The sequence below is a fragment of the Zootoca vivipara genome, chromosome 15, assembly GCF_963506605.1.
Source record: "Zootoca vivipara chromosome 15, rZooViv1.1, whole genome shotgun sequence".
NCBI lineage: Eukaryota > Metazoa > Chordata > Lepidosauria > Squamata > Lacertidae > Zootoca > Zootoca vivipara.
Window position 1 is genome coordinate 4,506,595 of NC_083290.1, and position 24,012 is coordinate 4,530,606.

At 47.8% G+C, this 24,012-nt stretch overlaps 1 protein-coding gene across 3 annotated transcripts in view; it reads left to right on the plus strand.

Moving 5' to 3' along the window:
• The window catches only part of VMP1 (vacuole membrane protein 1), a 109,599-nt gene that overhangs the window by 14,763 nt on the left and 70,824 nt on the right, over positions 1-24,012 (plus strand). For all 3 annotated transcript variants that reach the window (XM_035140115.2, XM_035140116.2, XM_035140117.2), the window contains exons 2-6: positions 810-909; positions 2,402-2,537; positions 3,215-3,305; positions 4,632-4,742; positions 19,882-20,049. In XM_035140115.2, coding sequence (XP_034996006.1) covers positions 840-909; positions 2,402-2,537; positions 3,215-3,305; positions 4,632-4,742; positions 19,882-20,049 — 576 coding nt within the window. In that variant the 5' untranslated portion in view covers positions 810-839. The remainder of the gene's footprint in view (positions 1-809; positions 910-2,401; positions 2,538-3,214; positions 3,306-4,631; positions 4,743-19,881; positions 20,050-24,012) is intronic.

Genomic DNA, 24,012 nt, shown 5'->3' on the forward strand with positions numbered 1-24,012 from the left:
AGGAGCCGCCGCCGCCGCCCTCGAGCTTCTTTTCCCTCAGGCGGCTGCAGCATGGAGCGCGCCGAGCGCTCCGCAGCGCCGAGCGCTTGGAGCGCCCTCCTGGGCCAGCCAGAAAGCCTGAGCCAGTGGCCTCCACCTGGCCTGGCCGAGGAGGCTTGCCTCCCCGCCACCCGGAACTGGCGGCTGCAGCGTGGAGCATTGGAAAAGACTCCTGGATGAATCCCTCTCTCCAGGCAGAAGAGAAGCTGGGGGTTTGTGAGTTGACCCCAGGGCAATAGTGGGCAGTGTGGAGGGATGCAGAATGAAGTCGGGGAGATCATACCGTAATAAAAACCGTACCGGTAATAAAAAATTACAGATAATACACCCCACCGAAAATAAGACACCCTGTGGTTTTGGGGGGTGGAAAAGTTATAAGACGGTGTCTTAAAAAAGGGGAAACACGGTAAACATGCAGAAGATGCTGGTCCTCATGGATCTGAATCGAGGACTGATTTAAATCAGAACATAGGAAGTCATCTTATATAGGCCACTGATCCACCGACCCCAGTATTGTCTACACTGACTGGCAGTGTCTCTCCTGGGGAAAGTCCCAGTCCTGTGTGGAGATCTTGGATATTGAATTAGAGACCTTTTGAACGCAGAGCAAATGCTCCCTCTCTGAGCTGCATTCCTTGCTCTGGAGAGGGTGTCAAGTGGAAATGTGGACTCCTGGCTGAATCATCTCACACTACTAGAGTCTTGTTTTTGCTGTCGGGCAACTTTTGGCTTAACAGCTTTGTGAGTTTTGCATCTTGTCTCTTTTGAAGGTAGGTCCCCATAAGTGACTGATCTATGAAATGGCAGAGAATGGAACAGAGCTGAGGCGCATGGCGATGGGCAAAGAGCAGCACAATGGAAACTTCACAGGTGAGACAGTAACTGGGATAATGCCTCTTGCTTGGGGAAGTGTGTATTGAGGGAGGGGGTACAGAAACCATGGTTTGTTTGTTTTGTTTTTTTGCATGGTTGGATTGTAGCCTACTGTGCAAATATAAGAGTCTCATCTGCTGCTCTGCCCAGGGTTTTTTTGTTTTTGTTTTGCTTCTGTCCCCACCCACCATGGGCACGACACTAAAGGAAATTGGGATGGGGCAGGAGGAGGAAATTTCTCAGATCTTAAACTTCAGTAAATATCTGTATTGGCTTCGATACTTTTAGTTGAGAGGGTCTGTACACTATTGAGGTGACAGCTGAGTTACTTCCTTCTGATTGCTTGTGTTAGAGCTACTTTATTTAGATAATTTATATACTGCTTAACTACAAAGATGCAATACAAGAAATCAGTTAAAACTATAAAATCAAACTTCAGGTGGGTTCCCCACCATAGCTGCCAAGTTATCCCTTTTTTACAGGGATTTTCCCTTATGCTGAATAGGCTTCCTTGCGAGAAAAGGGAAAACTTGGCAGCTCTGTTCCCCACACCTGATTTATCTCAGTACTGTCCTGCTGTCCTTGATAGTGGTTCTCGGGGTCGTTGATGCTATCTCATCCTCTGATGTGAGCTGGAGTCCAGCAACATGGGAAACTGACTGACACAGAGTCAGGCCATTGGTTTGATCTAGCTCAGTTCTGTCTACACTGGCTGGCAGTGGCTCTCCCAAGATGTCAGGCAGAGGTCTTTCCAGCCCTACCTGGAGATGCCAGCAGTTAAACCTGCACGCAAAGCAGATGCTCCTCTGCTGAGCTAGAGCCCCCCCCCCCCCCCCGGTTGAAAAGGTTTTCAGGACCAGGCTGTGTCTACTCAGTGCTACAGGCTATGAAGTCATATAACACTTTGTGCCCAAAAAAGCTGAACACTGCAACCTGTTTTTGTTATGTAAGCTAAAGGAAGTGCTGCTTAACTAGTCTTATTTTGTACAATGCATTCTCTTCTTGCAAATATCAGGCTTTTCTATATCCACCCGCTCCCACAAACACCTCTCCCTGTGGCCCATCCAGGCAGGCAAGAAGCATGATCAGAGTTCAAGGGCACATTCCAGCCAGGCAAAAACATTCAAGGAGGGCTGAGAGCAAGGCCATTTGGGGTGTGCTTTTGGGAGAGTTCCAAGGGGCCAGGCAGAATGATCTGGAGGTTAGCATTTGACCCCCTAGACCTGCATTTCTCCACCCCTGTATTAGCCCTTTTGCTTTTTGGAACAAGTACCCAGCTGAGCAACAATCTGGTGGGTGATGAAGCCTCCAGGGCTGTCGATGGACTTACAGGGGCTCATACACAGAAGGGAATTTCCTCATCTGAGCAAATATCTGCTGTTTCACTCGGAGGGTGAAATCTTTCACAGGGCTGGCGATGCTTGCCTGTTTCTCATAGCTCTTCTCTCCCAATTCTCCCCTTTCCCTCCACCCCCCTTCCTCTTTGCAGAGCCTTCTCCGTCAAGCGAACAGAAGAAGAGAGAACGAGAAGAGCGCCTGGATATCGTCCTCTGGAAGAAGCCACTCATTACCTTGCAGTATTTTTTCCTGGAAACATTATTAAACTTGAAAGAATTGACCATAAAGTAAAGGCCTACTTCTCCTTGACTTTTTACTCTTGAACCACGGGGTCCCAAAATGGGGTATCTCCTCCCCTCCCAAATGAGGTTGGGTCCAGTTGCAGTTGAAAGGCACTCACTAGCCACCACCCCCAGCTCCCCTCCCCTCCCCTCTGCCTCCACATCCTTTATCAATGCCTAGATTTTACTGTGTCCTGATTTAGTCCAAGAGGTGGGAGATTTTCTCTCTCCCTTCCCCTGACTCTAGAATGTGGTGCACCTAATGGAATGGGGCAGGATCCAACCCATGGCAAAGGAACTGCACCTTTGCGACGGACGGAACATAATTTTGGGGGGGGGGTCCTCTCCTAAAAATTCCAAAGATCTCAGGAGCCTGTTCTGGAATCTTGTGTTCTAATTCTTAGGAAGAGTTTGTCTGGATCAATATAAGGCAGCTTCCTATATTCCTTTGGGCTCGCTAGAGCAGGGGGGTTATCAGGTTCAGCCGCCCAGAGTGGCTGGGGCAACCCGATCAGATGTGTGGAGTACTAATAATAATAAAAATAATTGTTGTTGTTGTTGTTATGGCTGAAATATGAATATGAATGGGGCAGGGAGGGAGGTACCGTACCAGTGCGTGTCAGTGTGGTCTCCTTCTCTGGATTATTTATTCTAACAACACTATTTATTTCCCCTCTCCCAAGATTGTGGCATCGCCGAAGGATCGTAGTGTCTCTCTTACTGCTGCTGTCACTGCTTACAACTGTGTATTATATCGAAGGCGCACATCAACAGGTAACGCTACATATCAAACGGGGCCTAGCGCTTTCAGGATGTGTTTGCATGCGTTCTCTCGGTCGGTAAGCCAGCAGGTTAAAAAAAGAAAGAAAAAATGCCCGGAATTGGACAACGGGCATCAGTAGAAGAGACGGTCGCTTCGTATCCTCCAAATATGGAATTTCTCCTCTAAGTGATAGTGCTCACAGTTAAAGCTATGCAATTTGCTCCCACCAAATTCACAGAGGAGGAGGCTCTCGGCGGCTACTAGCCACAATGGCTGTATTCTGCTTCTCCCGAAGGCCACTTTCTGGGAATCACGAGTAGGGAGAGGGTTGTTGTGCTCAAGTCCGGTTTGAGGGTTTCCCTTAGGCATGGCAGGCCACTGTGAGAACAGGATTCTGGACTAGGTAGGTGACTGGCCTGATCCAGCAACCAGGCTCCTGAGAATAACAATAATTTTGTTATTCATACCCTGCTCATCTGACTTGGTTTCCCCAGCCATTCTGGGCGGCTTCCAACACATATGAAAACATAACAAAACGTCAAACTTTGAAAAACGTTCCTTTAGGGTCTTAGATAAGTAACAGCTGCATTCTGATGATATGTACTGTATGCTGAAATGGAAACCTGTTGAGCAATTGTAATTTTATATATAGAAATAAGGTAAAAGAATCGCTTTTTCTAGCACCCATGTGAGGTTCACCTCTCTGTGTGCTGGTCTTTGGCTTTTGGGTTCTTCCTCCAGATCTGGCTTTCTTGGAGCAGATGTCAGCACCTGAAGTGCGGGGTAGGGGACCTGTGGCTCTCCAGATATTGCCAGCCTGCAATCTCTATCGTCCCTGACCTTTCACCCCGTTGGGAGTGATGGGAATTGGAGTCCAGCAATGTCTGGAGGGACCCACAGCTTCCCCACCCCTGCCTTAAGAGGTTCTCAGCCCAGGACTCAAATTCTGCATCAGCACCAAATGGTAAAACATTGTGCATTGCAGGTTTTTTTATTTTGCCACTGCCCTCCTTTTCTCTGAACTACCCAGAATCCTGTTACATTTTGATGGGTGCTACTGTCTCACAATAACAGTTCCCCATCCCCTTTAAGGTATGCTCTCCCCAGGGAGACCCACCTGGCACCAACCTTTTGGGTACATGGTTGTCTTTTCTCAGGTGTTCAGGCAGCACCAGGGATATGACACATCCTTCAAACTGGTTTTATGGCAATTTTCCGAAATGTCTGTGTTTTTACTTGCTTTTCAGTGGCATGCTGTAGAAGGATTTAATAAGCATTACAGCTTCTTGTGAAAGTGTAATCTTTTATTCTCTCTCCCCCATCCTCTTTTCTCTTAGTATGTGCATTATTTGGAGAAGAAGCTCTTATGGTGTGCCTACTGGGTAGGCTTAGGCATTCTGTCCTCAGTGGGACTTGGAACGGGTCTTCACACCTTTCTGCTCTACTTGGTAAGCAAGGGTGGGTGTGCGAGGGTGGGTGGGTGGGTGGGTGTGCGAGGGTGGGTGGGTGGGTGTACACACATGTGACTCCATGGGAGGGTGTACTCTGAGGTTTGTTTTTATCTCACTATGTCTGTGGTTTCCAACCAGTATGCTGTGGCACCCTGGGGTGCCTTGAATGATGGCCAGGGGGGCCACAGGCAACACTGGCCTCTGTCCCTCTTTCCTTCTTCCCTCCCTCCTCTGATGCCCTCTCACATCTCTGCCTCCCCAGGGCTTGTGAAGCTGTTTGCCTCACGTTCACCTTTGGCCAGTCTCCATTGGGCCACCAAGGCTGGGGGGCATCCTCTTCCCAGGCTCCTGTGGGGTGACCTGAGGAGGCAGCTCTCTTTGGGGCAGGGGGAAAAGGCTCAGAAACCAGGGTCAGCAGCAGCCCCCCCCCCCGAAAACTCCCAAGGAGAGGGGAGAGGAGAGGAGGCTTGAGGGAGCACTCCACAAAGGAGGGTGTTTGAAAAAGGGTGAGATTTAGAAGGCGATTGGGCTGCATCTGGCCCCCGGGCCTTAGGTTGCCTACCCCTGGTTTAGACACTGCATGAGTTGGGAAAACATAGTGAACTTTGGCCCTATGTTTACTTCTCCAGGTGGCCTTGTGCAGTCATGAGGACTAGTGTATCTCACCTTTACGCTGACCCTTTTTAGATGGGACTTGGGATATTTGATCATACGGTACTGTACAGTATATGGATAAGGGCTCCCTCTGGTGGTTATCATGTATAACATGTAGCCCAATTAAACATGCAGAAGATGCTGGTCCTCATGGATCTGAATCAAGGACTGATTTAAATCAGAACATAGGAAGTCATCTTATACAGGCCACTGATCCACCGACCCCAGTATTGTCTACACTGTGTCTCTCCTGGGGAAAGTGTTTGAAAAAGGGTGAGGGGCTGCCAGCTCTGCAGGCAGGCAAGGGGGGGGACATATCTGGGCTCCTGAGCCCCACAGGGGTGCCGCAGAAAGAATGTAGTTGGTCAAGGGAGCCGTGGACTCAAGAGGGTTGAAAACCTCTGCTGCATGTAATAAAAATATAATGAGAGCTCTGCACCTCTCTCACATGAGGCAGCCGAGGAATGGAAAAGTAAGAGTATCATGAGAAGGGGGAGACACTGAAGGGGGAAAGTTTGAGTAAAACAGGAATGGAGAGAGGGTGAGAGGGGAAAGGTGGCTGTTTGAAACAACAGCAGAGGTTTGAATAAAGCAGGGATGGAGAAACTAGCTGAGATCAGACAGGCGTCCACCTCTGTGTTGAACTTTGTTTTCTCCCCCACAACAGGCATATTAAGTCATATTGTGCCTATTTTGCTTTTTTTTAAGTGGGTTTTTATTGTTTTATTTATCATGTTATTGGAGTGATGGGATGGTTTTGTTGACAGTTCTGTCAACAGCTTTGTGGCCCATTTATGTTGAACAGTGGTCTTAGGAATATATGAAATAAATAAATTCTGCAACTGCAGTTAGGCTCATTGAAATCAACAGACCTGTTATCCATGCCTGGTTGGTCTGGCTTTCAACATCGTGATACAGTCATACCTCGACATCCCAACGACTCCACTTCCGAAGGTTTCGACTTCCAAAGGCAACAACCCCGGATGTCTTTTCGCTACATGCGCCCTGCGCCTGCGCTAAATGCACAGAACGGGCGCTTCGACTTACAAAGACGGCCGCAGAACGGATTGTCTTCGTAAGTCGAGGTGCCACTGTAAAGTCGAGGTACCACTGTATATCACCAGCTAAATCTCGTGATATACCAATATATAACAATGTCTGAAATAAGGCTGGAACTATGTAGAGGCAAACAGCTTAATGTCCTGGCAACTGCTACTGCTTAGGGGTCTAAAACTTATTTTATTTACCTTTAACATACTCTTACAACTGTTATTTTATAGTACAGAGCAACAGGGGTGGCAGGAATCATGAAGGAAGCAACCACTGGCTTCACAGTTTCCCCCACAAATTTCTATTTTTTTTACATAGCACACACACAAACACATTGTGATTTGCGATATATTGCCATGTCAAATATTATAAAACCATTAGCACAATGTGGACTTCAAAGCGATTTTGGATTATGTCTTGATACATTGTCCCACCCTAATGCCGAGTGATTACAATCCATTGGTCTACGTCAGGGGTCCCCAGACTTACCGCGCAGTGGGCCGGAGGGCGGGGGAGTGCGCGCCTGTGCGCATGCGCACACGCGCACGGTCGGGGGGAAATCGCCGGAAATCGCTTGTGCGCATGCGTATGGGCCTCCCCCGACCCGGAAGTGCATCGGAAATGACCTCTTCTGGGTCGGGAGAAGCCCATACGCATGCACACAAAGGATTTTCGGCGATTTTTTGCCGATTTTTAAGATCGTCGCCGCGCTGTGCGCCGTAAGAGCGGGCGGCGGCAGCAGGCGGCGGGGGTTGTCGCGGGCCGGATTGGGAGGCCAATTGGGCCGCATCCGGCCCGGGGGCCGTAGTTTGGGTACCCCTGGTCTACGTAGTACATTATTGTCTGCACTGACTAGCAGTAGCTCTCCAGTGTCCCAGCCCTACTTGGAAATGCTGAGGATTATACTAGGGACCTTCTGCCTGCAGAGCATGTGGCCTGCCCCTAAGCTACAGAATCCTTATTTCATAATAGTTGCTAGATACTACATGTGGAAGAAAATCCAGCATTCACATTGTGATTAAAGTAAAGGCACTGGAAAAGACCCCATTAACCAGAATCTCTTCTGAACTGATCAATATTGGTGTTCCAATTACACATGGCGCTAACAGCTTTTTATTGCGATTGGGAAGTTGTTGCAACCCGGTTAATAAGAAACCACAAGGAAGTAACTGTGCAGGATTAAACACGGTAAAAGCAACATTGCTGAAATCAAAACCTCCAACATTCCATGCTCCCTTAATTCTTCCACCTTCCTACTAGCTTTCTTATTATGCTCTAAGAGAGACGTGTTCTTGTGAATAAACTCCAGCCTATTGTAGGCTGAGGTCCTTGCAGGTCCCAAATTCTGCTTCCATGTACAGGAGACAAATAAAGTGGCTTTGTGGGCTGCTAGCTGTTCATCCCCCACCCTAAAGTTTCACGTCGCCTTTAATTCTTGCTGTTCCACTTAACAGAGATGGTTTTCTAGGATAGCTCAGTCGGTAAAGCATGAGACTCTTAATCTCAGAGTTGTGGGTTCAAGCCCTACATTGAGGGGGAAAGATTCCTGCATTGCAGGGGGTTGAACTAGCTGACCCTCGTGGTCCCTTCCAACTCTGTGACTTTCAAATACAGGGAAGTCTCCGAAACTATTTCCCCCCAGTTTGCAATCAAATTTCCTGCGTTTTTTTCTGAACATCATTTATTTATTTTGTATTCCACCCTTCATCCGTAGATCTCAGGGCACTACACAACATAAAAAATACAAGTCCTTATCTACTCCCAGGAACTGAATTATCAAAATGAGGTGAAACAATAACCTCCTCTGGGGCTTCTCTTTTGGGTGGAAGTGGACTGCCAGCTTCAGACATGTAGTGGGGGTAATGGTTGGAAATGAAGAGTTCTGTGTTGGGCAAAAAAACCCCCAAACCAGCTGCTTACTGATTGTGGTTCAGTAAAACCGCTCCTCTTTGCCTGTTTGTTGCTCTCGTGGCTTTTGGTTCTGCATGGAAGAGTTCTGCCCAAACCCACCACTTGGGGGCTCTGTGAACACACCAAGATTTGAAAAAGTCATGCTTTAAAAAGAAAAAAGAACCCATATGAAGTTGGATTACAATTTCCCAAAAAATCTTTGTTCTTGCTGTGTTGTTTAAAGCAGACACTAGATGGCACCGTTGTCCTGGTCATTGGTGACAAAAAAAACATGCTTGCTCTCTTGTAGTTTTGCTTTTGATTTGCTTCTTAGCAAATGAACTCTGCAAGCCACATGTTGAATCATAGAATCATGGAAGTTGATTTTCCCTAAAACGGACAACTCATGGCCTGCAAACTAGGAAGGCGAGACTTGCCTCTTTTCCCTGGTACGTGGGGTGCACTCTTCACACTTAACGGTGCTGGAAGTGCACTCTGCATGTGCTCAGGGGCACTTTCACCTTCTCTTGCTTCATGTGTTCTAGAGAGGAAGAACAAAGGCAGCTGCCTTATACTGAACCAGACCACTGGTCCATCTAGCTCAATATTGTCCATGCAGACTTGCAGCGAATTTCCAGGTATTCAGACAGGGGCTTCCTCAGTCCTACCTGGTGATACAGGGGATTGAACCTGGGGCCTTTTGCATGCAAAGCAGGCGCTCTGTGACTGGGGCAGGTCTCTTGCTCAGCCTTGGTCCATTCACCCACATTTCGGGTTTAATATTTCTGTGCCTTAACATGACTGGGCTAGTGTAAGGAATTACTGAGATGAACTATGAGAAATATTCCAAGTCAATAGTACTGTACTGAACTGCTGGATGGGATTTTATGCATCATTATAATATATAGCAAGCGCTCTTGCATTTCCCTTTGCAGCCTGCTTTTGTCGGCTTGGAGTGAGAGGCTACAGCAGTCACGAAAAACCCTCCAGCTTTATGCCAGGCTCCTTTCGCATCACATTCCCTGACTGAAACATGCAGGGGAGCCCTCCATTTCCTGTCTGTTCTGGGTGGCGTCCGGCATATCGAAAACAAAACAAAAAAGCAGCTTTCTGGAGAGCATGCTTTTTAAGATGCACATCTGCAACTGGCTGTGACAACCAACAGCACAGATTGTGCCTGCCCTAATAGGCAGGCGGTTGGACTGGATGGCCCTTGTGGTCTCTTCCAACTCTATGATTCTATGATTCTAATATCATGCTGGTAAATCCCCACATCTTAGCAGCTGCAGCCCAGTGGAATCAGACCAAATTCGTGACACCCGGGCGCCATCCTCGAGTGATCACCAGCTCCACCCCTTGGCTGCCCAAACTCCCCAGCCTTGCCCAGAAGCCTCTTGCGAGAGATTCTGCTGGCATTGCAACCATTTGAAATCAGATTGCCTGTCTGAATTAAGCTGTGGCTTTGCTACTTTTCCTAGAGTTCGGTCTTCTTGATGTGTTTATTTTTAGTTTTTGCTCATGGTGTGCAGCATCACTGGCCGAGGGAGATAATGCTCCGGAGCCAGTGCTAATTCACAGCTGAGATGACCGCAGAACCTCCTTGTGGTACCGAGATGATTTCCATGCCACCTGAAGGGGTCATGCCCAAAAAAAGGGCAAGGAAGAGACAAAACGCCCACTGGAGCAGAGGACCCTGTCTCTCATGCCAGGTTGCAAGCAGAGTTGCCACTGCCTTGTTTTTAGAAATCAAAGTACTTCAGAGCTAAGGACCTCTGAACATGTGCAGGGAGACATTCTCTAGGAGTAACAAGGGGGAAGAAGATAGTATGATTAAAAAAGAAAAAAAATTGTGGCAGGAAAAGAGGAAAGGTCTGTGCGCAAAGTGCTTTTCTCATCTTGGAGTCAAACGTAGAGGCAATGAGTTTCTGATGGGGACAGGAATGTAGCTCAGTGGTATAGAGCATCTGCCTTGCAGGCCAAAGGTCCCAGGTTCAATCCCCAGCATCTCCAAGTAGGGCTGGGATTGTTCCCTGCCTGAAAGCCTGGAGAGACACTGCCAGTTAGTGTAGACAATACTGAGCTAGATGGACCAATAGCCTGACTCGGTGGAAGGCAGGTTCTTGTGTGCTGCATTGGATGGATAGGGTCCCCCGTCAAAGCGCACCGGCCTGTTTCATGCTCTGTATTCTGATAAATTCCTTTCAGGGTTTGTGCCAATCGAGTTGCGCAATTGTTTTGCGGGCCGTTTCCTCTTTTCTCGGGAATCGGTTTTGCTTTCCTAATTCTTTGGAAGAGGAGTCAGGAGGGGCGGCAGAAAGCCCCGGAGGACACGGTGACCTTGGAAGTTGTGGGCGAGAGTGCTGCTCTTGGTTTCGTGAAATGGTGTGCTTCTCTCTTCCAAGTGTCCCATTGCACTTTACTGAACCCCACCCAGTCCCAACTGTAAAAAAATAAAAACAAAGCAGGTGCAATCTATGGCATTTTTGTTGGCGTTTAAAAAAATGGATGTGGCTTGCACCCATTAACAATAAAATAAAATAAAATAAAGTGTAACAAAATGTAATTCTAAAAGCTGTGGTTGTGTGTTTACCAGACATCTGCATTGAGTTGCTGTGCCTCCATCGTGGGTGTTGCCTGCACCTCCTTAAGCATTCCTCCTGTTGTTAAGGGCTAGGAGAAGGGCCAGGGCAGAGCCCCGAAATTTCATGTGGAAGAGCACAGCTGTGAAGGTGTAGCACCAAGCCCTCCCCTCTTAAAAATAAAAATATAATAAACCCCATAGTGTTTTGTCAGCTGAGTGGGAAATCAAGAGGAGTTGGATTGAATTATTTTGCTAACCCACTTAACGAAAAGCTTAGGAAGAGAACAATCACTGGTGAATTGTAGATTCAATAGGCCCTGGACAGCCGTCTTAAGCACCTCTGGCGCCGTGGTGCGACGGATCCTTCCGGCGCCCCCTGCTGCCCCGTTTTCCGACGCGGCGGGCGGGCGGGCTCAGTGTGCAGCGCGGCTGCCGAGGGCACTGCTACATGGCGGGCGGGCAGGCTTAGCACACAGCGCTGCTGCCGAGGGTGCGGCTGAGCGGCCGGCACCCCGCGCCACCCAGCCTGGCCGTAGGGCCGGCCCTGGCCCTGGATCAGTACCACTGAGCTACTCCAGTGAATGGTGGGGAATTCATGGCAAAATAAGAAGCACCCTTACACACAAGCAGAGATTGGATGGCCCTCTGTCACAGATGCTTTAGCTGAAATTCCTGCATTGTAGGGGGCTGGACTAGATGATTCTCATAGTCCCTTCCAACACTACAATTCTACGATTTTAAGCTTTAGCCCGTATTAAGCATTAGGGACACATCTTCCATTCTTGCTGTCTCTGTGTATATGTGTGTGCTTTTCCTCTCTTTCCTCAAGCAAGTTCTGCAGTGACTTAGAGTTACTGTCCCGCACGCCGGATCTTGTTCTTAACTTCGCACATCTGTCTTGCAAAACTGGCTTTTGCTGATCGCTGGCGTTGTCCGTTGCCGAAGTCAGGTTACTGGCGAGAGGGGTTGGAGAGAGAATGGCTTGGACTGAGAGAGAAGATCCGGAACATGATTTAAGAGTCTTGAAACCTAGCCTGTCCCCCCCCCCTCTCTCTTGGTATGTGAATTGTTTTTGCGACTTCCATCTGTCTCGTGGGCTTCCTCCGTGATTTTTCAGCCGCTTCCTCTCGCTAGTTGTTGCACTGCTCACAATAGGCTGAGGCTTCCTGGAGCGCTCCACGCCGGCATGGAAAGCTCGGAAATCACTTCCGCCCCGTCTGTGATAGTGACCTAGTGCCCGCGGGGTCTCTTGTTCCCAGAAGTGCTGGTGGTGCTTAGACGGAACCTGGGGGGGGGGGGTTGTGCAAACAGAAACTCCGGGGAGGCACCGATTTAAGCCATATTTTTTACTCCAGGGAGATCTCTGCAGAAGCCGAATGATTTTGCTTATTATTATTATTATTATTATGCATGTTTGCTTTCGTCCCATAAGTCATTCCAACTTTTTACCCAAGCAATCATGCAATCTGCTTCCCATGCATAATTTTAAATAGGATAAATGATCCAAAGGTATCAAACATGCCTAATATCGAGGGGGAAGTAATTCCAGGGGAGAAAGATGGTGCCAACTATCATTAATATCACAGTTATAATTATAATTACAATTGCAAGTTGTTAATAACTAGCAATAACGATCGTCAAGAGTCCCCACACCCTCAGGAGCTCTTCCAGTGGCAGCCTGAGAGAGGGAACTCTGGGGCAGCCCCTAAGTTGTGGAATTTCCTCCCGAGGTCCCCCTGGCCACCTTCATTGGGAAGTTTCCATCGTACGATGGCAGAAGCACCTCTTTCCCCTGGTCTCTGACACCTGAGAGAGATATTTTTAAGACCCACCCTAGCCTCTCCGCTGTCATTTCTTTTAAACAGAGTTTCATGCTGTGTATTTAAACAGCTGCAACCTGCCCCCAAGCAGCTAAGGACATCAGAAGAGGCCGTCTTGGACCAGTGGCCCACCTAGTTCAGCATCCTGTTCTCACTATAGCCAACCAGGTGCCCCTAGGCTAGGGGAAGCCCGCAAGCAGCATGAGCAACTCTCCCCACTTGGGGTTTCTAGCAACTGGCATTCAGAGTCTCACTTCCACCAGGTGGAACATAGCCGCTTGGGCTAGTAGCCATGGGCAGCTTGGTCCTCTAACCCTGCTAAATTGGACACCACTGAGGTTACATTTGTTCGGTGAGGCCCGCCTCTGAGAAATTTCGGCTTAGGCCTGCAGGGAGTGGGTGGGCAGTGTGACAGGGTCCGACCCCCCCCCTTCCTAGATCACGTAGCAACAGTTCCCTGTGTGTGTCGACTCTTTGCCCATCGTACAGTGGTACCTCGGGTTAAGAACTTAATTCATTCCAGAGGTCTGTTCTTAACCTGAGGTACCGCTTTAGCTCATGGGGCCTCCCGCTGCCGCCATCGCTCGATTTCTGTTCTCATCCTGAGGTAAAGTTCTTAACCCGAGGTACTACTTCTGGGTTAGCAGAGTCTGTAACCTGAAGCATTTGTAACCTCTGAAGCATTTGTTACCCAAGGTACCACTGTATATTTAAAATGCTTGCTTGGCTTTTGAGTAAGGATGGCGATGAGCAAGGGGGACGGGATGAGTCGCTGTTTGTGGTGAGGCAAGCAGGCCGATTTTCCCATGAGAAAATAGCTCTTGTTTCTCTTCATCAAAATGGAATGAGACATTCTCTCCCCCCAGCCAGCCCCTGCCCCGAGAACTTGTACTGAAAGTTTTAAAATCCCACATTGCTGAAAGGAAACACCATATTTCAAGAATGCTTGATGGCAAGCAGAGAGGAGGGATCTTCTTTCTCCCATCGCCACCATCGCACTCGTCTCCAGCTGCTTCGCTTTTCCATCCTCTTGGAATTTGAAATCTTTTTAAGAAACTGCATGAACATTTTTGAATCCCCTGTTACCGTAACTCGTCAGAATGGGGGGGGGGGGCTTAACAAGCAAATGCATGCTGCCCTTCAATTAACACCTCACAGGCCAGAAATGCCCCTCCTCACCCAGATTAAATTCTGGGTTAAATTAACTCATTCTTTAGCCAATTCTTTAGAGGATTGATCTTGTGGTTGAATCGATTAAAACTTGCAACCTTAAAAGAGACCATTTCAGTCTTGGGCACCTTTTATTTTATTTTTCTGTCTGCCTCTTAGGAAACTAATATTCAAATCTTTTAATGTTGTTAGTCAGCCCTTTTGAGAGATCGCTCCCACTAACTCTGTCCAAGGGATGCAGACTCACAATCAAGTTGGAAAGAGTGACGTGGGGGTCCTTCTCCCCCACCTTTTTGAAAGGAAAAAAAGCTTTGCAGAAGTCTTTGAATGAACCTTGTTCGAAAGCTTTAACCCATCAAAGTTTTGATTTTTTTTTTAAAGAAAGCATGTTCATTTAAGTTTAAGAATACACTAAAAAAACCACAACAGGTCTTCCGTAGAGGGGCTACCATATTACCTCTTAAAAATGGCTGAGGGGAAATTGGGATGTGGGGTGAACAGGGGGGCAAGAAACTTCATCTTCTGATGACCAGTCTCTCATGTCATTTTGATTTATGGTTCGCCCTCCGATTCCCAACAACTTGAATTCCAGTCTCTAACCACAGGCTCCTGAGGGTCCCTCTGTCAAAATTGTGTGGCAGCCAAATATTTTGCACCCAAGTCATCAAAGGAGATTCCTAATAGGGTTTTTCTCCCCTCTCCCTCTCTTGTCAGAACTCGCCCTGGCAATTAATAACACACACACACCACAGGATAGCTGAGGCGGGGAGAAAAATGAATGATTAGGTTGTGGCTCATCTCTTAAGCACCTTTTCAACCCTCCTCATACAATTCCCTTCTTGCTGTTTGTCTTCCCTGAACATACAAAGGAATTATCTGTACAAAGGAATTGACTGTGAATTCAGGGCAGCGTCCAAATTCTTATCTTTCATCTTAATCCTTAAACTTTTTTTTTAAAGTTCTTACTCCTTATGGTCACATCTCGTTTATCTGTTTTTGTTGTTTAAACTCTGCCAATGGCAATAAATGATCAGGGCCACTTCCACAGTTTAGAACACCGTTAGTAGTTAGGGTGTGTGACTTGAAAGTTTGAGAGGCAGAAGCTGGACGAAATTTCCAGTGCAGGATTTTAGTGTCATACTCTGCTCCCTCCTCCCGCCTCCCCACCTCCCAAAATAAATGGCAAAATCAAAATCATTGCAAATATTCTGATTATTAGTAGTGATAGTTCTATGGTGTTCCCACTTACAGAGGTAGGATTGACCATTTCCCCACCCCCCCTGGACACTCAGTTTGTGATGCTTAGCTGCATATCTATGAGCTCAGGGTGAACCCAAAGGGGTTTTTGGGGGGAGGGGGAAGTAATAACATTTAAAAAGAAGAAACCGATATGTTCTGTTGAAGGGGCCGCCAGCCTTTTTTGAACCCGTGGCACCTTTGAATTTTTAGAGTGTACTGGGGGCAGGGTGCCCTTCGCAAAACAGCTGAGGAGGTGGGACATAGCACAGAATGGCTGTCATGGAGAGCAAGGCCTAGCACATAAGCCACCCCCAACAAACTAGAGTCATAGAATGGCACGGTGGGAAGGGACCTGCAAAGGTCATTTGATTCAACCCCCCGCAATGCAGGAATCACAGTTAAAGAATACCTGACGAAGGAGAGTTCTTATGCTTGCCCTGTGAAGGCAGCCATGTCCTGCTGCTCCTGATTGTGGGGGGTCAGACAATACTGATTTTATACACATGCACAGGGAATGAGGGAGAGATGCTGTGACAGCCTAATAGCACCAGGCAGCTGTTCCTCAGGACCAGGAAAAATGTGCAGGATGGCCACACCACATTCATTCTCATTTCACAGAAGTTGCTCAGTTACTCGCACATTTTGTCCCGTAACTTTCTAGGAGGACTAAGTGACTTTTCCCTTCTAGGGTTGCCATGTGCCCTCTTTTTCCAGGACATGTCCTCTCAGGGGTAAAATTTCTGTCTGGGTGGATGTGCCAGAATGTATCACACTATGCTTTCTGGAAGAAAATTCCTTCAGTAGCACCTTAAAGACCAACTAAGTTTTTATTTTGGTATGAGCTTTCGTGTGCATGCACACTTCTTCAGATACACTAGAAACAGAAGTGTCAGACCCTTATATATATACAGACCCTTATATATATACACCCTCTGTATATATATAAGGGTCTGACACTTCTGTTTCTAGTGTATTTGAAGAAGTGTGCATGCACACGAAAGCTCATACCAAAATAAAAACTTAGTTGGTCTTTAAGGTGCTACTGAAGGATTTTTTTTCTATTTTGCTTCGACTCAGACCAACACGGCTACCTACCTGTAACTTTCTGGAAGAGATGTAGAAATAACTGGCAGCTGAAGACTTGCTTTCCTCTTCTTTTCTCCTGCCCCCCTCAGCGATATATCACAGCTTCCATAACCGACATATAGTAGAGGTGTTTAAAATGAGAGTCATCAAAGCGCTCTCTCTTTTTTTGCTCTTCAAAATATGGTAACCCTAAAAAAGCTCAGAGCACCTGCCCAGAGGCACCAGTGAAGACTTTGCAGCCATCAGGCTGGTCCTCCCTGCTCTATGGGGTTTTTAACCATGGAGATACAACTAGCCCTGAGTTGTCCCATTTAGGGAGTCTTACCTGTGCATTCTAGTTCTGCATACTTCAATGTGCATGCAGTTGCCCACAGTGGAATATTTTTGGACACCTGGATAATTGTTAAACTTCTTTGCTTCAGAGCACATGAGCCCCAAGGTTTGGTCATGTTAACACCGAGCCCATTGTTTTGGGGCTGCGTCTGAAGCAAAAAGCATATTTATACTTTTTGAACCACTGGAATATCAAAGAGGAGACTGTCTACTAGGTACCATGGAAATAGTCACAGCAGCCTAATTTCCCATTCCCTGTGCATTTAACGTGGACGTCATGAATTTGAGCTCACAGAGGAATCTTGTGCGCTTGGGCCAGACCATGATCCAGGGCCCAGTTGTCTTTGGAAGAGACCGATCCATAAGAGAGAAGGATACAGACCCCAGATTCCTTCCCTCTGAGCACTCCACACTCAATTATTTTTATAAATGCCCTTTTTACATCTTACTTTTCATTCCCATCGCCGTGTGGTTTCTGTGGGTTCCCGAACGCCAGCCTTCCCCCAATCTCCCATTATAAAATTGTATTTCAGGCAAACAGTGTTCCTAAATAGGTCCAGTCTTCAGGTGTGTTGACGGATATTTATAGCAACTCAGTGCATTGCGACCTTGTTTCCTCCCTCCTGGTTAGAAGGTTCAGAGGGAATAGCGGTGGGACAACAATGAGTTGTCAGAGGGAGAAGAGGGAGCAGGCTGGGAGGAAGAAGTGTCGGAAGCTGAAGAGGGCTAGTGAGCAGGAAGAGGCTGTGGCAGAGAGAAGCCCAGAATCAGAGGCAGAAGTGGAGGGTGGAGAGGAGGGGGCCAAGAGGAGAGTGGAGGACCTGAAGAAGGCAGGGGGGTCTCCCCCTCCTGCTGTGACCAGCTTCCCTGCCCCCCTGGTCTCCCAGGACCAGAAGAGGGAGGAAGAGGGAGGCACAACGAGAGGCGAGAAGGCAAATGAGCGTTAAGCTGCTGGGAAGGAACTGGGAAAAGAGCCTTAGAGAGTGGTGGGAAGGCGGGGACCTTCAGTCCCCTCAACTGCATCATTGGGGCAAGAGTTGCTGGGATCATTAGGCCTGCGCTGTTTCAGTTCCTTTGAATAACAAGTTAACTTTGGTGACACCGGGTGGCCTGACTCCGGCTGCTAACACCCACCGACAGCCCATCCTCTCAGAAGCTGGGCACCCAGTCTGGATCAGAATCTTGAAGGCACCCTTGCCCACCCTCTAACAAGAGTCCATATGGCCAACAAATTCTGAAACAGGGTCCTTTTAAGAACAGTTGGAGGAGGAGGAGGAGGAGGATGCAGGAGCCTGCTCTCTGGAAGAGGAAGTCGTTACTTGGAGCTGCGCTTCCTTGGCTTGAATATTTTCACTGGCTCTAACGGGGACAATCCATGAGCAGTTCTGTTTTCTGTTTGATGTGCTAATCAATTCCACATACAGCCCTGTCTTTGGCACTTGGTTTTGTCTGCGTTCTCCTGCGTGCGCGCCAACAAATAGATCCGGTGTGGAGGGGCTGTGGCTTGCTGGATATTGCCGCCAGCATGGCCCAGGGGTGTTGGGTGCTGGGGCCCAGCATCCCCACGCTTGAGAGCTGTGGAATTCCCTGCCCACAGAGTCAGCCTTAGACACCAACCTGGGTGGTTTTAGAAGAAGACTTGGCAAATTCATGGAGGGTATATGGCTGCCAGTGTCTACTAGCAATGAGGGTGATGCTCTGCTCCCGCGGTCGGAGGCAGCTATACTTCTGAAAGCCGGTTGCTTGGGATCACGAGTGGGATAAGCTGCTTGGGTCCTGCTTGCAGGCTTAGCGAAGTTGGCTGCTGTGAGAACAAGATGCTGGGCAAGATGGGCCTCTGGCCTGATCCAGCATAGGCACTTCTTACATTCCAATGTATATTTTTCATCATATGCTGACCACACGCTCCCTTTGGACACCTGAAATGTATTTTTTTGGTCTCACCCTTGGGGGAGGGTGTGGCCCCCAGCACATTACTCTTGTGGCTATTTGGCCCTTGGTGAAAAGAAGGCTTTCTCACCATTGGTCTCCCTAGCGTGGCACCGTCTACCCCAGTCGTCTGGCTTGCTGTAAGGCAAACTTCCTGCGCCCCTTCCTTGCCCAGAACACTGGAGGTGTGAGTCACTCAGCTCCGTTATCTTCCGAGCCTTTCTCCATACAGAAGGCCTTGGCTTTGGCCATTTGCCAGGACCCCCTGCTGACCATGAATCATTCTCAAGGGAGACTGGGGAGTTGCGGGTGAAAATTTGTTCTGCAGAGGTAATGACCGAATTGCACATTGATAACTGAGGGGCGGAGCGGCAAAGTCTGTCATTCTGTGCTGTGGTCGGGATCCAGCAAATTCTGCCTTTGCATGTGGCTTTGGTTTCTTAGCTAGTTGCTCCCCACACCGCACCACTGCTCTTGAAACCGAAAATGCTCTTAGAAGCAGTCTCTGTGTGAGCAACTTTCCTTTGAAGGGTAAAAATTCCAGAGAAAATAGTGATAGGTGTGTTTGAGCCCACAGCCCCCCCCCCCAATTTTTTACAATTGCTGTATTACACCACACTGGCCAGATTCATTCGTAGACTCAAAGAATTAGACTTGGAGTTAGAAGGGACTGTGGGAGTCATTTGGTCCAACCCCATGCGATTCAGGAATCTTTTGCCCAATGTGGGGCTCAAACTCACGACCCTGAGATTAAGGGTCTCATGCTCTACTGTTTGAGCTATTCAGACACACTGTTAGCTGGATTACGGCCGTTTCATGTGTACACGCTGCCAGTCAGTGCAGACAGCACTGAGCTAGATGGACTGACGGCCTGGCTTGGCATGGCAGCTTACTGTGTCCTTCCCCCTACTCTTGCTACACTCCTGGTTAGCTTCTCCCAGCTTCTTCTCCTTGCAGAGGTTCTTTTCTTGCCTCTTCAGTTAACTATAATGGGGGCTGACATGGGTCAACAAAAGGGACTCCCTTCCTGGTTATAGAGCGCCTGCGTCCAGAATTCTTGAGGGGCCAAAAGGTAAATACTGGAATATAAAATAAGCCAACAAATGTTGTACGGTCATACATTGGATCCCAAACACCTTGCAAGTCGAACGTTTTGGCTCCCAAACGCCGCAAACAGCCAATCGGAAGCCGCACCTTGGTTTCCAAACGTTTTGGAAGTCGAACAGACTTCTGGAACGGATTCCGTTCAACTTCCAGGGTATGACTGTATTAGAATCACAACCCTGTTTTGTTTTGGAAGCATCATCACATGCTGATTATTCACTGCACTCCTTTCATATTTGCCGCCGCCACCACCAACCTGCTTCTCTTTCCCTCTCTCCAGGGTCCACACATAGCATCGGTGACGCTTGCTGCTTACGAATGTAACTCCGTCAATTTCCCTGAACCGCCCTATCCCGACCAAATTACCTGCCCTGATGTAGAAGGGGTTGAAGGATCAATTACTTTATGGACCATCATCTCGAAAGTCAGGCTGGAGGCCTGCATGTGGGTAAGAAACTAATCAAGCCTAGCAATATATGTTTTTTCCAAATTTTGTAGATTAGAGAGCAGCCTTGTAAATAAAGCTCAAAACAGATACTGATCACAAGTTTTTAGCAGCTCACCCAAGACAAAAGTAGGCAGGACACCCCCTTTTCTCTCTTTCTGCCACCCCCTGTCTCTCTCTCCCTCCCTTTCTTTTGCTTGCAGTGATTCACACCCCCTCTAGAAATTTTTATTTTATTTGCAAGTGTATGCAGATTAAGATGATAAAAAAATCAATTAAGGTCTCCTTTGTATCAGCGCACTGATGTCCTGCTGACTTGCATTATTTACATTTTCAAAGTGTATTCCTTGTTGTTTTATTCTTCTTTATATAGATAATCCACTTGCGTTACAAATAACAGGTTTGACAGTTCCCTGCCCCAATGTGCTTGCTTGCAGTTCTAAAATAGGCACAGGGAAAGAAAAGAAAACGGGAAATAGTGAAATTATTTCCCCTACATCTAGCATTGACTTAGTGACAATAAGGCAGCCTTCCCCAGGCAGGTACTCTCCAGAGGCTGACGGCCTCTCAGCTCCCCTCGGCCCCAGGCAGGATGGCCAGTGGTCGGGTTCATGAGGGGAGCTGAGAAGGCTGCAGTAAGGTAGAGATGAGTGTGTGTGTTTATATGTGTGTGTAGCATGACAATGAACAGGAATTAGATGAGAGGGTGAGTGTGTGGCACGATGTTTGAAACAGGAGTCTTGGGCAGAACCAAGAGCCCACACACGTTGCTAATTCAATTTCCTTTATGAATCACTTTCTACGTTGCATCTTGAAGGAATCTAACAACAGAAACATCAGCTGAAAAAACGCATGTAGAACAACCAGTTAAAAGGATTCCTTCCCCCTCTATATATATATTTATACAGTTTCCACTGGCAGATAAATAACTGGACATCAGAAAGAAAGAAAGAGAATAACCCAGCGCAGATACAGACTGGGGTAAAAAACCTCCACTTGTTGAGAATGGGAAGTCTTCAGTAGGTCTTCATTAGAGACGGGGACCTGTTTTGATACATAGAATCATAGAATCATAGAGTTGGAAGAGACCACAAGGGCCATCCAGTCCAACCCCCTGCCAAGCAGGAAACACCATCAAAGCATTATTGACATATGGCTGTCAAGCCTCTGCTTAAAGACCCCCAAAGAAGGAGACTCCACCACACTTCTTGGCATCAAATTCCACTGCCGAACAGCTCTTACTGTCAGGAAGTACTTCCTAATGTTCAGGTGGAATCTTCTTTCTTATAGTTTGAATCCATTCAATGGGAGGGAGGTCCACAGGGCGAATACTGCCACACTCAAGGCCCAATTCATCACATGGAACACTGTTCCATTGGAACAGATCTAATAAGAGATGGCATACGCAGGAGGCCCTTTCCTGCAAAGCACAGTGATCACGTTGGGTAGATAAGGGGTGAGCCAGTCGTCTCACAGCAGCAGGAAGAGCCACAGATACATTAAGTCAGAGACAGGGCACTGCTTTACTGATGGGGAGCCACTGCCAAGATGCCCGTAACAGCTGACATGCTTTGCAGCACCCCCTGCCTTGCCTGCATCCTCTTCCAAGGCCTCCTGGCTAAAGGATGCTCCCGGCTGCAGGGTGTCCTGGCAGTTCTTGCTGCTGCCAATGGCGCAGGGTGTTGTGCGAATTTTTGTCTTCCCCTAGAGGGGAGGCTTGCTGTTAGCTGATTTCACAACATGTTTCCCCTTCCCCTTGCCCTCGCTTGCGTGAGTGTACAGGCGCTGCCTCTTGATTTCCTGTAAACTAAACGATGTTGGCAGCTGGATGTGTGTATGGGCATCTCAAAATGCACACACACACCCTTTGTCCCAATTGGAAGGAGGACCGGAGCAGAGGCCAGCAAGCACGTGCTCACAGAGTGCAGCGGCTTCCGTTTCTTTCCAGTCGCTAAGTCAGGCCGTACCTGCTCTTCCCATAACACATTGCTGGTTAACGCTTCCACATGTTTTTATAACAAGGGGGGTGGGAATCGGGGAAGGTCTGAACTCTCACGGTCACCTAACACCGCCCCGCCCACCTGTCCCCCATCTCCCACTGTTAAGAACCTCTTCCTTAAAAACAGTCAGTTCCCCCAATCCTGCCTGAATAAAACAGCTTTCACCTACCAAAGGAAAGGCAACAAGGAGGGAGGGAGTCTAGCCGCTCCAGGAAGGAAACCTGTGCCCTGCATCCCTGCCAAACGTGACTTTGAGGGTGGCGGGGCTGAGAGAAGGGCCTCCCCTCAAGATCTCAAGATCTGGACAGGTTCATATGGGAGAATACAGTGCTACAGATAGATAGCCTGGGCCTACGCCCTATAAATCCCTATCAATCATGCCCAGAAACAGACCAGTAGCCAGTGAACTGTTGTAAGAAGGGTGTTATATGCTCCTTAGAACCAGCCCCGGTCAACAGTGAAGAAACCAGCACAGCTGAGGCGCAGCCCCAAAGGAGACTTGGGATTGTGATGAGGGAGGGCCCTGCTTCAGGTTGTGGGTTTGGGGGGGAAGAGAGTTACAAAGAGCCCCTCGTGTGGGTTGAGGGGCACTCCTTGGTGAGACGAAGGCGCGCCGGGGTGGGAGACAGCAATCCCAATTGCAGTCGGTAACTGCGCATCCGTGTGATTGATGGGTAACTATTCGTTCTGGTGTTTTTACGCGGTTCTGTCAGCGAATGGCCCGCTTCTTTTGTCGCAGAGGGGAGGGAGTGATGGCTGACAGGTGTTTGGTGATGGAGAGGGGATATATTAGAGTTGCTGAGGGGATAATATGTGTGCCTTTGTGGATGTGTGAGAGGTGTGGGAGTAGAATGGGATGGGCGATATTGGATGAGTAGTAGAAAGCACATGATTTATGTACATGTAAGACAGAATTTTGGTGCGATGCATATGTGTTAGTGGGACAAAGGTTGTCTATTGCATGTCAGACTCTGCCTTGGCAAGAGGGAAGAGGGAAGGAGCTCCTGACTCTAGATCTGTTTTCAAAATATGCTCCTGCATGTTTGATTTTGTGTGGTGGGAGGATTTTATTGTTTTGTATTTTATTTTACTTTTTCAGTTTCACTGTATTTATTTTGTAAATCACTTATTATTATTATTATTTGCATTTATATCCCTCCTTTTCCTCCAAGGAGCTCAAAGTGGTGTATATATTTCTCCCCCTCTTTTTATCCCTCCTGTGAGGTAGGTTAGGCCGAGAGGCAGTGACTGGTCACCCAGTGAGAGCTTCATGACTGAGTGAGGACTGGAACCCTGGTCTCCTGGGCCAGCACCACTTAGAGAATGTCCCAGTATTAAGCAGTATAGAAATAGATAAAAGAATGAAATAAAGAAATGAACTATAATGAAAAATAAAGCGATAATGCTTTAGGGGGGTGGACACCGTCTTCTTTTCTTCCATTGAGAAACACAACTCAAGGCTGCAATCCTATCCCCGCTTTCCTTGGGAGCAACTCCCATTGAATTCTCAGTAGAGACTGTTAGGATTGCACCATAAGGCCGGTGCTATTTTGCTTTTGTGCAATTCCTGGGATTCTTTTTTAAAGGTGCGCATGCACAGAAATATTTGCCCACATGCCCAGAATGGAAAGAGATAGCAGAGGGCAGAAAAAGAGTGATGGGGACAGACAGAAACATCCCTGAGATCCATCCCATCAGTCTCTGCCCAGTGGCGTGGACATCAAGGGACAGGACAGCATTGAGCACCCATGTCTGGAAAAAATAAAATAAGGGAAGGTGTAGAAGCCAGTGTGCCAGACCTGCACAATCTGGTCTTTATGATCTGTTTGCGATATACAACCCCTTTCTGGAAGCACTCTATGCATGAGTTTCTTAGAAAGTTTCTCATGAAACTCTTGGGATTGAGGCCAGGTCTAAAAATGTAGCGGAAGTAAGTAAAAAAAAAAAAATCCCCTTGCAAGCAGAA